This window comes from Amblyomma mixtum, chromosome 9, assembly GCF_055824585.1.
Source record: "Amblyomma mixtum isolate Tamu chromosome 9, ASM5582458v1, whole genome shotgun sequence".
In the NCBI taxonomy this organism is placed as follows: domain Eukaryota; kingdom Metazoa; phylum Arthropoda; class Arachnida; order Ixodida; family Ixodidae; genus Amblyomma; species Amblyomma mixtum.
Window position 1 is genome coordinate 56,577,966 of NC_143020.1, and position 12,943 is coordinate 56,590,908.

Consider the following 12,943-nt stretch of genomic DNA (forward strand, 5'->3'; position numbering starts at 1 on the left):
CTACTCCTTCAAGTAAGGTGTCATTAAAGTCAGGACTGCTGCACGGCGTTTCGCCCTTCTAGCAAGCGGCGACTTCCTGAAATATTAGCTAGTGCTGAGGTGAAGGCGCCGCACTGGTCTTGACCAGGATTGTCTCTAGACTCTTACCATCTTGGACAGCTAGTAAGGCCTCTGCTGTACAAGAGCAAGCTGGTGCTATTAGATTCCTGCCCTTTTCGGAGGTGCCCGATTTTCGCAAGCAGAGCTGCCGGTGCTCGTGATGTGGGTGCTTGTGCCACCGGTGCGTCGACCACCGGTTCCGGGGATTCCACGACAAAGTTGTTCTATGGAGATTGCAATTATTCCTGTAGAGAAATCATTGCAATTAACACGAAACACAAACGGCAATTTGAACAATGTAGAGTTTGCAGGTGAAGTGTGCACACGTGCGCACGTGGAGACAAAGAAGGCTAGCGACCGAACTATCTCTGAGTGGGGCTTCCGGCGAAGGCATGCATGCGTCTTATACCCTTGTCACACGGGCAGCCTAACCATGATTAAGGCTGACGGCAGTTAAGGCTAACTGCAGTTACGCACATTCACACGATAAACATAACCACTGTTATTCTGCCAACCATGGTTACCGCAAACTGAGGCTGGCCACCTCAGTCAAGCCTAGTAACTGGCAGTATGGCCGCCACCATGTCCGACGCTACCGACGCCTGCAGCTCGGCTCCCAGCGAAGCATCTACCCCAAAGCGTATTATATGGTCTGTGGCGACGACAGAGGCGCTGATACGCATCTGGGAGGATAATCTGACGGCACTGCGCTCAAACACGCGCAACGCGCGCATATATCGCGTCATGGTGGACGCGCTGAACGCGGGCCTGCCGGCGGGAGAAGGCCCGTACACTGCGAAGCAAGTTCGGCAAAAACTTGAAAACCTGAACAAACACTACCGGTGAGTGCAATTCTCTTTTCCTAATAATGAAACGATGAATTCTGTCGGAAGTTTGTGTGATGTTGCAGCATTGACGCTCAAGAGAGGGACGCCGCGCTGTTAGCATTGGTTAGCACTGGCGTAGTTAGGCCTTGTCCGCAGTAGCGACACCGCGCCGACGTGTTGTAAACGACGAAAGATACGCAACATTCCCGAGATGTGTTTTCATAAGGCGACATAGTTCTTGTCCTTGCGCGATCATGCGCCGGCATTTACTCTGCGTCTGTGTCAGTGCTTTATCGGGAGCCTTCATTTAGCTCACTAAAGTTAAAAGCCGCGCGGGCGCCTCTTGTACAAGTTACTACACCAGTGCACCAGGCAAACATTGTGTGTATTGCATGTACCGCAGAGTTCATTTCAAAATTGTGGCATTTTCTTCCTTTTAAAATTTTACCTGCTCCTTAACGCATAAAATCTGTAACAAATAGATAATGATCCTATCTATTTCAGAGTGCCTAATTTGTTAAAATTTGCACATTGAATGTGTGAACTGTTCCTGCATTGCTGCGCTATTCTTTCATTTCTTGAGCCCGTTCGGTTCCTGGCTTAAATGGCAGGCGGGTGCTGCACTGAGTGCAACTGGTAGCCCGTTTTTTTTTATCCATAAAGGTAGCAACACAGCAGATACTCATATTTTCATGCATGCATTCGACAAACCTTTCTTTGCAGGAAACTGAGGCGTTGTGGCACCACAACAGGCGCCAAAGGAATTGAATGGCCATTCTACTGGCAGCTTCATTCTTTCCTCGGATCACTGCCAATCAATGACAGAGGCCTTGTTGAGGAAAGTGTGGAGGTAACCAACTGTTCCAACCACTACAATAGAACTGTTTATGGCGCAGTTGTTGCTGTAAGCTGGCTTTTTGTGCATGATAAGCATGCATGTATACTTATCAGGTCTATTGTAATGTCGCAAAAGCACTATGCTGAAAATTATTTAACCACTACTGTGCCTTCAAAAACGCCTTCTCCTTGTTTTGTGATTTGTTGTGTGCAATCCATCATGGCCTGCAAGATAGGCTAAAAGTAGGTTATATTCACTTATACTTAGCATGACTGCTATTTGTTTGATTTAAAAATATTCATATTTTGTACAAGGTGCAGTGAAATGTGAAGGTCCAAACAAAGAAGCTGCTTGCGTACCACATTTATTTGACAAACATTGATGCCAAGGGTTTTTGTTTGATATGTTGATGTTGCACTTTCCATCCAATTCTCTTAAGTGATCTCGTTTGATATTACATGCCTTTTTTCTTGTCATTCACAGCTGCCAGTAGTTGATTTTGCTCCTGACGAGAGCGAAATTGTGGCCACGTATTCAGCAGAGGTGGACTTCCCAGCCGCAAGCGGTAGTCCACGAGTGGAGAACACAGCATCCATTGCGGATGAAACTGCAGCAGCAGTGGCCAACCCAAGTGGCCAACCCAGCAGCCCAAGCGCAAGCAACAGCAACAAGGGAGCCAGCAGGAAGCGGCCCTACAAGTCAGCATTCAGCGACCTGATGGAAATGCATCAGAAAGCTGAAGAGCGTGCGGCCAAGGCTGCCAGTGACAGCCTTGAATTAAGAAAGGAGCTGGTGCAGCTGCAGAGGGAGTCGAATGACATACAGAAAAGTTGCCTGCAAATTATGCAGACATATTTTGCATCCAAAGAGAAAGAAAAATAAATTCTGTATTCGTGGCAACCTTTTGTGGTAAATGAAACACTAGCAGCTGCGGCCTCCAAAGTGACGATCTCTGAACCTCTTTCTATGTCACTGCAGGGCATTGAGAAGTTATTTTGCCTAAAGCGTCTTATGTGTTATGTGTCTCCCTCTGTGTACAGGAAATGTAGCAGCCAGCTACAGCACAAAATGTAACATAATGAAGACAACATGAGCATTACGTAGTGCCCTCCCACCAACTAGCCCTACCACAAGTTACATTTAGTTCAGTTGCAAGTTATTGCAAAGCACGCGTCTAAACAGGAAGGCACGAGACACTTCTCACCTTTCGAACCTAAGTGAACTGCCATTTAGCTAGCTGTACCAATAATGCGCAGTGAATGTCTCATGCTGGGCTGTGAAAACATACTGACAACCGAAGTGACCCTGAAATTTCCTGCACGCTGCAGTGCCTGCCGTCAATACCTGCCACACAAAACAGAGCCATGTTAATCCTTTTTCTAAAATGATCATGAGGTGAATACATACATGTAACGTCTCTTATTAAAAAAGGAAGGCAGGAGACACTTCTCACCTTTCGAACCTAAGTGAACTGCCATTTAGCTAGCTGTACCAATAATGCGCAGTGAATGTCTCATGCTGGGCTGTGAAAACATACTGACAACCGAAGTGACCCTGAAATTTCCTGCACGCTGCAGTGCCTGCCGTCAATACCTGCCACACAAAACAGAGCCATGTTAATCCTTTTTCTAAAATGATCATGAGGTGAATACATACATGTAACGTCTCTTATTAAAAAAGGAAGGCAGGAGACACTTCTCACCTTTCGAACCTAAGTGAACTGCCATTTAGCTAGCTGTACCAATAAAGCGCAGTGAATGTCTCATGCTGGGCTGTGAAAACATACAACCGAAGTGACCCTGATATTTCCTGCACGCTACAGTGTCTGCAGTCACTACCTGTCATACAAAATAAAGCCATGCTAGTGCTGAAATACACATGTTTACATCATAGGCACCGCCAGAGTTCAGACCTTCATTCTTCCCAAAAGGCAAGTAAATGACTGCAATATATGCCTGCTACTCTGCACCTGATAGGATAATTTGTGTTCTTCTGTTATTATGTACACTTAATAAATCACAACTTTGCAAGGCAATACACAAGCTCCAAAACATTTCACAAGGACAGGAAACAGTGCCATTGCTTACTTTCTGTACCAACAATATAAGGCACCACCAGCACATTTTTTACATGTGATAAGAAAAACAGTTATGAGATTCAAGCAAGGTTCAGCTTGAGGCAAGGTAACTTGCCAGGGCATTTCGCACCGCAACACCTGATGGCTCAGCCCTGTTGCTTGCGCAGGACGGCTGAGGCCGCCCCTGGTCTCGAGCTCGGGCCTCATCAAACCAACTTGCATCGCAACTGTCTGACATCTCCTCACAGATATTGTGCACCACACAGCACGCACGGATTACACAGTTCACATTGGCTATGTCGCACTCGAGTCCTTTCAGCACAATGCGAAAACGTGCCTTTAGTCGCCCAAATGCATTTTCAACAATGCGTCTAGCCCTGCACAGATGGTAATTGAACACTGCAGTTGGTGAGCCTGGAGGTCCTGCATTTGGAAATGGCTTGATGACGTGACTCTGCAGCGCAAATGCTTGATCAGCAAGCAGAACGGGTTCCACTGTCACTCCTGCCACAACTTTTGCTTCAGCTTGGAACAGTGGACCGGCCATCGACCATTCCAGCTCCTATAGGTGGCGCGGCGGCAGTACGACATGGCGGACGAGCCGGTGATAGCGCCGCTGCCATTAGCCTGCGTCTCTATAGAAGCAAAGCGGCTTCTTGACGTTGCGGCTTCATTCGTGCGAGATTTAGCACCTACATAAGCAGCCGTAAGTCATTTTCAGGCAATAATAAGAGCTCATGTTTGTGTTTGGGTGCATTACAGCCAAGAAATAAATTTCTATATGAGCATGGAACTGCTGAGTTCGCAGGTGCCGCAAAAACTTCGTCGGCGTTGACACATGAACCAAACTCTGCACAGTAAAGTACGACAGACACTTTGAACTAATTTTTTCCCGCTTACACCTTTTCTTTTTATTTCGGCAAATTTCTGCGCGGCGATTACTGTCTATACGTGGGTAAGGCCCTGACTTCTATTCGCAGTTTTGGTTGTTTTCAGCGCTAATTCCGAAGCGGAATTCTATAGTCCAGTTTTTAAGCTAGTGTCTGAAGAAATTACTTTAATTACCCAGACAGTCTGACGCTATATTTGGTGCCTACAGAGTGCGGCCCTTACACGCATAAATGCTGTATGTATATTTATTTCGCGCTGATCTTTAAGGACACAATTGAAGAAAAAAAAACAGCAGCCAGTGACAATGGACACGGTCCGTGGCGTCGTGTTCCACTTCGCTTACCAATTACAGCTGTGAACAAAATCAGCTTTTAATGTTTGCCTGTATCAAACAAGCCAGATACATCAGCATCCTTGAGCCTACAGTTTCGTCTGTTCAGCGGTTGTGAATGTGGGCGGAGCTTCTCTGCAGATTGAGTTGTACCGGACTATAGTTTATCTGCAGCGTGCTTTCTTCCAATATACGCTTACAGAAAATGCAGTGCATACTGTTCTTCGAAGCGGCAGCCAGACGGCCGTTTCAGCTTAATGGAACAGCCGATTATTGCGCTCAAATGTGTTTTCTACAAGAGGAATAAAAAGCGCTGTGATCTAGTGAGCAGACGACAGTTGTCAAGAAACGCTTGCGATTATTCAGCCGCTTTGCGCATTATATCTGAAAAATGAAGGAACTATTGAGAAATACTTGTCATTCATATCGCCATTTCGCAATCATGTTGTGGCCAGAACGCCGTGTTTAATCTAGACCTGAATGGACTGAAGCTTGATTAAAAATCTTCGTTTGCTGCAAACGTACGCCTTAAGGTATAACGGATATACTTCCCATCAGCTCGGCGTTTAAGCACTGCACTGCTTTCATGCAGCTGTAAACAGGAATGCAGTGGCGTCGACAAAGTACGGCGTTGATGAACACACTGGTCATGCGGCTTAAATGCCTTGCCAATCTGCCGAACGCACTTATTCACTGCTCTTTGCACTCTTTGCGTGTTGGCAGAAACAACATGTCTGCTTTTTCGAATGTTCGCGCACCGTAGAATAGCAGAATATGTTCATTTTTGACGCGTATCTTCACGCTGTAAACCACTGCGACCGCATGCGCCGCGCAGAGCGATCACCGGCTCTCTGCTTCAGGAAGAGGCCGCATGGCGCCGCCACCGTCGCTGGAACGACCGAATACTTGGCAGACTTGAGCTCTGAAATACGCCAGAGTTGTGATTTCGTCCAGGAGACCCGACGTTTGTGTACAGAAACCTGTAGCGGTGGTCGGCGATAGCCAGAAGGATAGTACTGTACCACCCTTTATAGTTTATGTAGTCCGCGGCATGCTCTTCTGGCGGACACACCTCAATGTGACCGCCGTCTAGGGCTCCCACGCCTTGCGGGAATCCAGTCACGGCAGTAAACTGGCGAAGGTGCTCCGCCAACTCATTTTGCCTGGGGAGTCTGATGAACTTTGGCCCCAGTTCACGCACAACGACAGCACAAAATTCCCAGAATATAGTGTTCACTGTCGAGCGGCCTAGGCCAAAAGCGTTGGCGATCGTCCTTTCTTCTGCTGACGACGCGAGTCGATACAAGCCTACGGCCACACGCTTATCGAGGGGAACTGCCCTCCGCATGACCGTATCTTGCCGCTGCATACATTCACACACACTCAGGATATACCTGAAGGTGCTGCGGGTCACTCTGAAGTGCGCCCTAAACTCATTGTCCGGCAGGTGTGGCACCGTTGTCTCGTACCACGACTGCCCTCGCGGATAGGCCCATAATCGCCGCTCGCACGAACAGAGCCGCGCAGTTATTGCCACGATCCGGCGACATTCTCTCTCCGCGCGCTGTCGCTCCTCTTCTGCAGCATCGATGTCTGCAAGAATACGCAGCTGCTGAATACGACGCTGATGAAGAGCTGCTTGGTGGACGGCGAGCATTGCCCAGAATTCATCGTCGTCGTCATGTCGGTTTTCCGCTACACAACCACGCTGCGCCATGTTGAAAAGCAACTGTCCGCTGGAAGGTGCGGTAGCGCAGTCTCACCAACCTGCTTACTGCTGACCAATGCGCTCCTCAGTCCTCGAAACGGAACACACAAGAGTTGTAGTCTCAAAGATAGCGAATATTTCTAGTTAACTGTAGTTTCAAACTAGACCGCTACACTCGTACCACCCGCCTGCGAACAAAATCAACAAACTCCGGCTAATTGCGGCTGCAAACATGGCTACGTAGCCAACAACGACCACTGTTGAAAGACTGACTTCGCTGAAGCTAAAAAACAAACTTATTGTGCTACAAATAAAATGAATGTAGTTATTAAGAAAATATTATTAATTTGCCAGCCTCAAATGGTATTTTTTATTATTGATAAGTTGTTGAAATTGTTGAAAAAAGGCTTTTACGTCACGACCATGTGATAGTTTTTGCCGCTGTCTCAGAGAGCGTGTAGCAGCGCCTCAGTTCGGTTTAAGGCAACTGCTGTTATGTCGGGTAACTGCAGTTAGATGGAACTGAGGTTAAGGCTGCCCGTGTGACAAGGGTATTACCCTCGCTCACCTCTTCCGGGGCCATCCCGTACTCTCGGCTATGGCTCCGCTCTCAATGAACTGCATTGCTTTCAAAAATTTCCTCTCCTCTATGAACACATCATATCCCCCTTGGCCGCTCTTCGCACACATCATTTTCTTTTTCTCTTCTCTATATGTTTTTCATTTGTTCGTCAACTGCGTCTGCTCGTAGTCTAAGCGCAAGGTTAGGCAAAATATCATTCGTTAGGCGAGCGACCAAAAAAAAAACTAAAATTGCCCTGTCCTCACCGCCTGTGAAGTACGAGGACAAAGGAAATAGACATTATGCGCATACAAACAATCTTGGACAAAAGCATTTTTTAAATGGAAACAGTTTATGAACGCAATTTTTCCACATTGTAATATTAATGTCGTCAAATGTAGAAGCACCGGTAAGCGTGTAGTGGTGTTTCCGAACATAGCGGACCTAGTTTGCGAAAGCCTCTGTCTGTTTGCTCGAGGCCGTTGACTTTGAAAAGCCGCCGGGGAATCGGAAAACAAGCTGCGCAGCGACAACTTGCTCCTCTGACGCTGCCATTTAAGCGCGACTAATGGCTGCCTCGCCCCCCCCCCCCCCCCCCCCCCGGCTCCCAGGTCCCCATCCATCCCGTTCGCTTTCGAGGAATCGGTCACTCCAAAGCATCTACTTTGAAGGTCCTTGCCCTTTCCCGGCAGGAAACCATGGCGCCGGGAGAGCGCTGGAAACAATTTCCTCCCTTTTTGTTGGCAGGCGTGTTTACAGCCTCGCTAGGGGTGCCGTCTGCCCGGTAGTCGGTCACCGCAAAGCTGCACTGTCCTCAACAAAATGTCTGGTGAGCAGTGGAGGAAGCCGCTTCAAGAGGGAGCCGGGAGGGAGAAGGGAAGACCTTATGTGCCCGGCACCCCTGCTGGCACTCCGAGCTCTGCTAAGCTTAGTACGGCAACCTAGCAAGACTTTGGTTTGAGATAGCTTGAACTTAATTGAAGACAGCTTAGTTCCAGACGTACAGAAATGGGCCTCGGGGTAAAAGCTACAAAGCTGCTTGAGAAATACTCGAGGTCCGGTAAAGGCAAAGCAATGGAACATGTGCACATTCAATGCGAACATAATGATGTAGTATGGAAAACAGCAAAAACAGGAGAAATGCTTGCGATCATAAAACAAGCAAATTAAAGTGAAGACTAATTAACACTCAACGATCGCCAAGCATTGTGAAGGCAACGTGGCGGCACCTAAAAAAATATTTAGTACTCATGACAATGCTCACTAGGCAAAGAACAGAAAGACTGTGTGGCGTTGATGAAATATAACTTCAACTATGCTATGATGATTTTGCGTGTAAGGTAAAACCAAACGAAGGCTCTGGTTTCCGTAAAACGTCCTCGTTCGAGGAACATCCCGTATTTGTTTGCTTCTCCTGTGAAAGCGTTTCTCATATGGCTTTCTCCAGGAAGTCGGATGAGCATTGTGGTGAAAATCTAGGGCGGTGCATCAACCGATACTCAAACGTGGTATGCACACGGTGAATCCTATATTTCTGGTAAGACATAGCTAGGGCGCGTACTTCTGGGTTCAAACCGAAAAGCGCCGATAACAGTAAGACGAGTTGATTTTTGAAACTCAGTTTTATCTGAAGTAGGTCCATTTCTGGCATATGCGTCACAACCAACTGGCTTTTATGTACCAGTTAATTAGGTCACGGTATAAAAAAAATGCTGGAACCGGAAAAACGTCAGGCAAAGGTATCTTACACCGGCGTCGCTTCGTTAAGCAAAGGTTTTGCTACTGCATGTAAAGGTACTAGGATCGACACCCAGCACCTCTACCAAATGTAGCGTGGCTTATTGGCACGTTGAAGCGCTGGCAACGAAGACCCGGGTGCAAGTCGTCTAGGAACCAGCGAGGCGAGAGCCCGGCACACAAGCGGCAGTTCTCCAGCACGAGCCTTTCACGGGCGGCGCTAGCGCTTCGTCGTCGTTGGTGGCAGTGCTGAATCATCATCTTCATTCCAATACGTATATCTGAAGTAGGTCCATTTCTGGCATATGCGTCACAACCAACTGACATTAATGTACCAGTCAATTAGGTCACGGTAAAAAAGAAATGCTGGAACCGGAAAAAACGTGAGACAAAGTTATCTTACACCGGCGTCGCTTAGTTAAGTATAGGATTTTCCACTGCATGTAAGGATATTGCAACTTTTGTAACCGTAATAAGCAATAGTCACTGGTGAAACTCTGCATAAACGGCACGAAAGTGCCATGTTCACACCTCCGCGACGGTTAAGCAGCAGTTCCATCGCTGCCCCACCAAGCGTAGCATACAATGCACGATCCTATCGTTTATCGCCGAGTGCAACTAGTATGTGAAGATCAAGTTTTCGAACTCAGCTTCCATTTATATTTTTGTCTCACGGCCCGATCATCTAACTGCGGCATTTCGTAACAAATGTTACAACTGTGCGGCTTCCTTCAATAAAAATGCTCGTTGTGCGAACACTTATGGCGTAAATGCTGCTGCGCGAGCTCCTGGTTTGAAAAAGAAGGCAAAGATATACTCTACCTTCGTTTTGAACGCACAATGACATCATTTATTCCGCCGATAAAAACCACAGAAATGGCATGTAGGAAATATTAATCTATAATAAAAGGGAAAGCTGCGTTCTGAATAAAATTGAAGGAAACCCCTCCAGGCGCAGATGCTCCACTGCCCTGCCTGCCGCATCTTGCCTCCCTTTTCGTCTCCGACAAATCTCCCGCAGCTTGCGTGGTGTACATAGGACAACGCAATATTAAAGGATTATCGATACCAAATTTATTCTTACGTGTTTTCTTCTTTCATAACATGTGTTGCATATAATTAACCATAGTTCACCGCGTGCTATTCTCCTACGGCAGTCTTTTTCTTGACGCGGTTTCAGCTTTGGCTGCATAAACCAAACAGTACTGGCTCTGACGAGTGATGGACCTTCAGGTCAGGTCACGCCCTTTGTTGTCTTTCCAACTCTTGAAGCAGACTTGTCTAAGTGTAGTACTGAATTAAAACTACGTATCAGCGTTTATTTGCACGCTTTTTTCGTCAATCACGTGACCAAAAACTCAACAGCACGTTACAGCCATCGCTCCGTTGCTGAAACCGAAACGGCATGAGAAAGCAGATTTTGACGGAAATAATTAAGCGGTCGCAGGCGAATACCATGTGGCAGTCCAAGTATCCTAATGTCTAGCGCATCATATGAAAGACGAAAACAGATAACTAATTACACATCTAAAGTCCCTTAACCTGTATAAGTTAGCCACCTTGTTGAAATGGTGTGTCAAGCAGTAGATATAAGGGCTCACAATGGCCGATCGCTTTTCCTTGTTCATTTCCTCCTGACTATTCATCGAAGCGGCTTCCAGAGACTCGTTGACATGAGATCAGGGAACATGGCTTAGTAAATTCTTTTTATCCGCGCATCAAAACTGTTTGTCAGCCCATGCTCACATGTATTTTTTAGAGCCACAGTCAAGCGAGTCACAATCTAGCATGATGTACCGATCAGTCGCGACTGGCTTACCGTGAATAGCCTCCCATACTTGATAAGGCTGTATTATGTCTCACCCATGAGTTACCTGTGCAATAAGGTTACTGAACTGTCCGAGACCAAGATTTTGTGGTGAAAGGAAACCGACGCATGCGGTGCTTGCACAAATATGCATTCATTTTTGTTTATTTATTTCTGTATGCATTTTTATTTATCAAGGAAACAGCCAACTCGCTCTCTGAATTTGTTCAACATACCTCCGTACGTTCTGTCTCTTCCAGCGCTGAGCACGGAGGCATCCTCTTTTGCCGCTGCACTGTAGGCAGTAAGAGTGCCATAAACAGTCGAAAAGCCGTGTGTATGTGACAGCAGGGGAATGCAGTTTCTGTGGTGACGTTAGATGTTGCAGTACTTTTACATTACACAGCGTAACATTCCTCCATCGTCACCATCGAGTCGAAGAGTCGGGTTAGCGGAAGGGGAGAGGATAAATTAGAACCTGTTTTTCGCTTGCGCCGGCGAGATAGCGGTGCCATGTCGTAATCTTGGAGGCGGCCACTGCCCTTTCCCGCTGCGCTGCTCGACACTTCGTGTCGCTTCAGTTGAACCCGTCTCGAGTCGCTAAAATCGAATTCATGTAACCACGCAGTCGTCGAGTTGAACTGACCTTGCTCAACACGATCCCCTGACTTGACCCGCCTCTGTCCGATTCATGTAATTGTTCCGCACTCTTGAGCGGCACCACACTGTGGCGTGCCCTTACCTCTGTAACATTGGCCTTGGCGCGCTAGGCTCTCAGCGGCTGAGTGTATTGTCTACCACAGCCAGCGAAAACGTGATTCAAGAAATAACGACAATTTGCCCGGCAGATATGTGGCTGTTCACCGAGCAAGGTGGCAGACTCCAGGCACAGGGAAGGGATGTGGGGATTAAGAGAACAAAAGGAGAGGTGAAGAGGAGGAGGACGCAGCGCGTGGCCCAGCGGGCTGAAGACATTGGGGGAGGGAGTGTGAAGAACGTAGAAGCCCACTGGATGAGGTAAGGGTTCAAGGGAGAGGTTAGAGGAGAGATCGAACAGAAAAAGGTGGTTTGAAAGGATTTCCAGAAGACTGGGGAAGGAAAACCACCGTGCCCGAGTGAAAACAGAAGACGCAGCTGACGTGCTGTCCCTACGGCAGTACAGCTGCAGGGAAGGTCGAAGTCAATGGCCGGAAGAGGGTGACGGCGAAGAAAAGAGTGAGAGAAAAAGTGAAAGAGAGCGAGCGAAACATAGTCTCGTCCGCCGACACGTTGCCGGTTGGGGCAGAAATTCCAATCTAACAAACAAATTTGGCTTATTAAGGACGGGACTGAAATAGAAGGCAGTTTAAGAATAAGGTGCTTTAAAAGAAAGGCTGAGACTGAGGCTTTGCGCACTCTTCCAACGTCTTTGTTTTCGGTTGGTTTTAAAACCTTTGGTAGTTGGGCGGAGCTGTACTGTTCCTCCACCGACATTGATGACGACCCCACTTGGGAGCGCGTCTCGTCCCTCCACAGCGGAAAAGGTCGTCGGCCCTTTGCGACTCTGACGACGCCGTTTGCGGTCACCCTCCCCGTTTGGCCCCAAGGCACTGGAAAGCTTTCGAAGTGCGCGACGCGCCGTCATTGTTCTGACCCCTCTCGACTTCTCTCGAAGACGGCAGCTCTCGACGGAAGAGGAAACGAGCCATCGGGGCTGCAGACTTCTAACTTAACAACTAACGAAAGCGAAAAAAAAATGGGAATAGAAACATGCGAACCTTATGACCAGCAGCGGCGCACTGTGGTTGCAAGCTTTTTCAGCTGCATCTATTTACTGCGGAAGAACGAGTTCTCGCCTTCGTTGTCCTCTCACGTCTGCTCGGAACACTTCGTCGCTGGAAAACGAAAAGACATAAACTAAACGTCAATTTTCTGTTCGAGTAGGAACGAAAAGGGAGTGACTGTTTCAGCTATGTTAGAGCTCAGCCCCACGTCACTCGGCATATACAAGCACACATTGAACCCCGCCGCTGTTTTGTATGCTCTCCACGAGACCTACACTTCGCCCGGCATACCAACTCCCCTCC

The 12,943-nt window shown here is 47.6% G+C and overlaps 1 protein-coding gene and 1 pseudogene across 1 annotated transcript; one reads left to right on the forward strand and one right to left on the reverse strand.

The window, feature by feature from the left end:
* On the reverse strand, positions 1-7,464 carry LOC149329136 (uncharacterized; annotated as a pseudogene).
* On the forward strand, positions 511-2,664 carry LOC149329137 (uncharacterized). Its single transcript, XM_089562131.1, has 3 exons — positions 511-941; positions 1,650-1,776; positions 2,248-2,664. Exons 1-3 carry the CDS (start codon positions 670-672, stop codon positions 2,644-2,646), a joined length of 798 nt encoding a protein of 265 aa, XP_089418257.1. The 5' UTR covers positions 511-669; the 3' UTR covers positions 2,647-2,664.
* Positions 7,465-12,943: the final 5,479 nt, after the last annotated feature.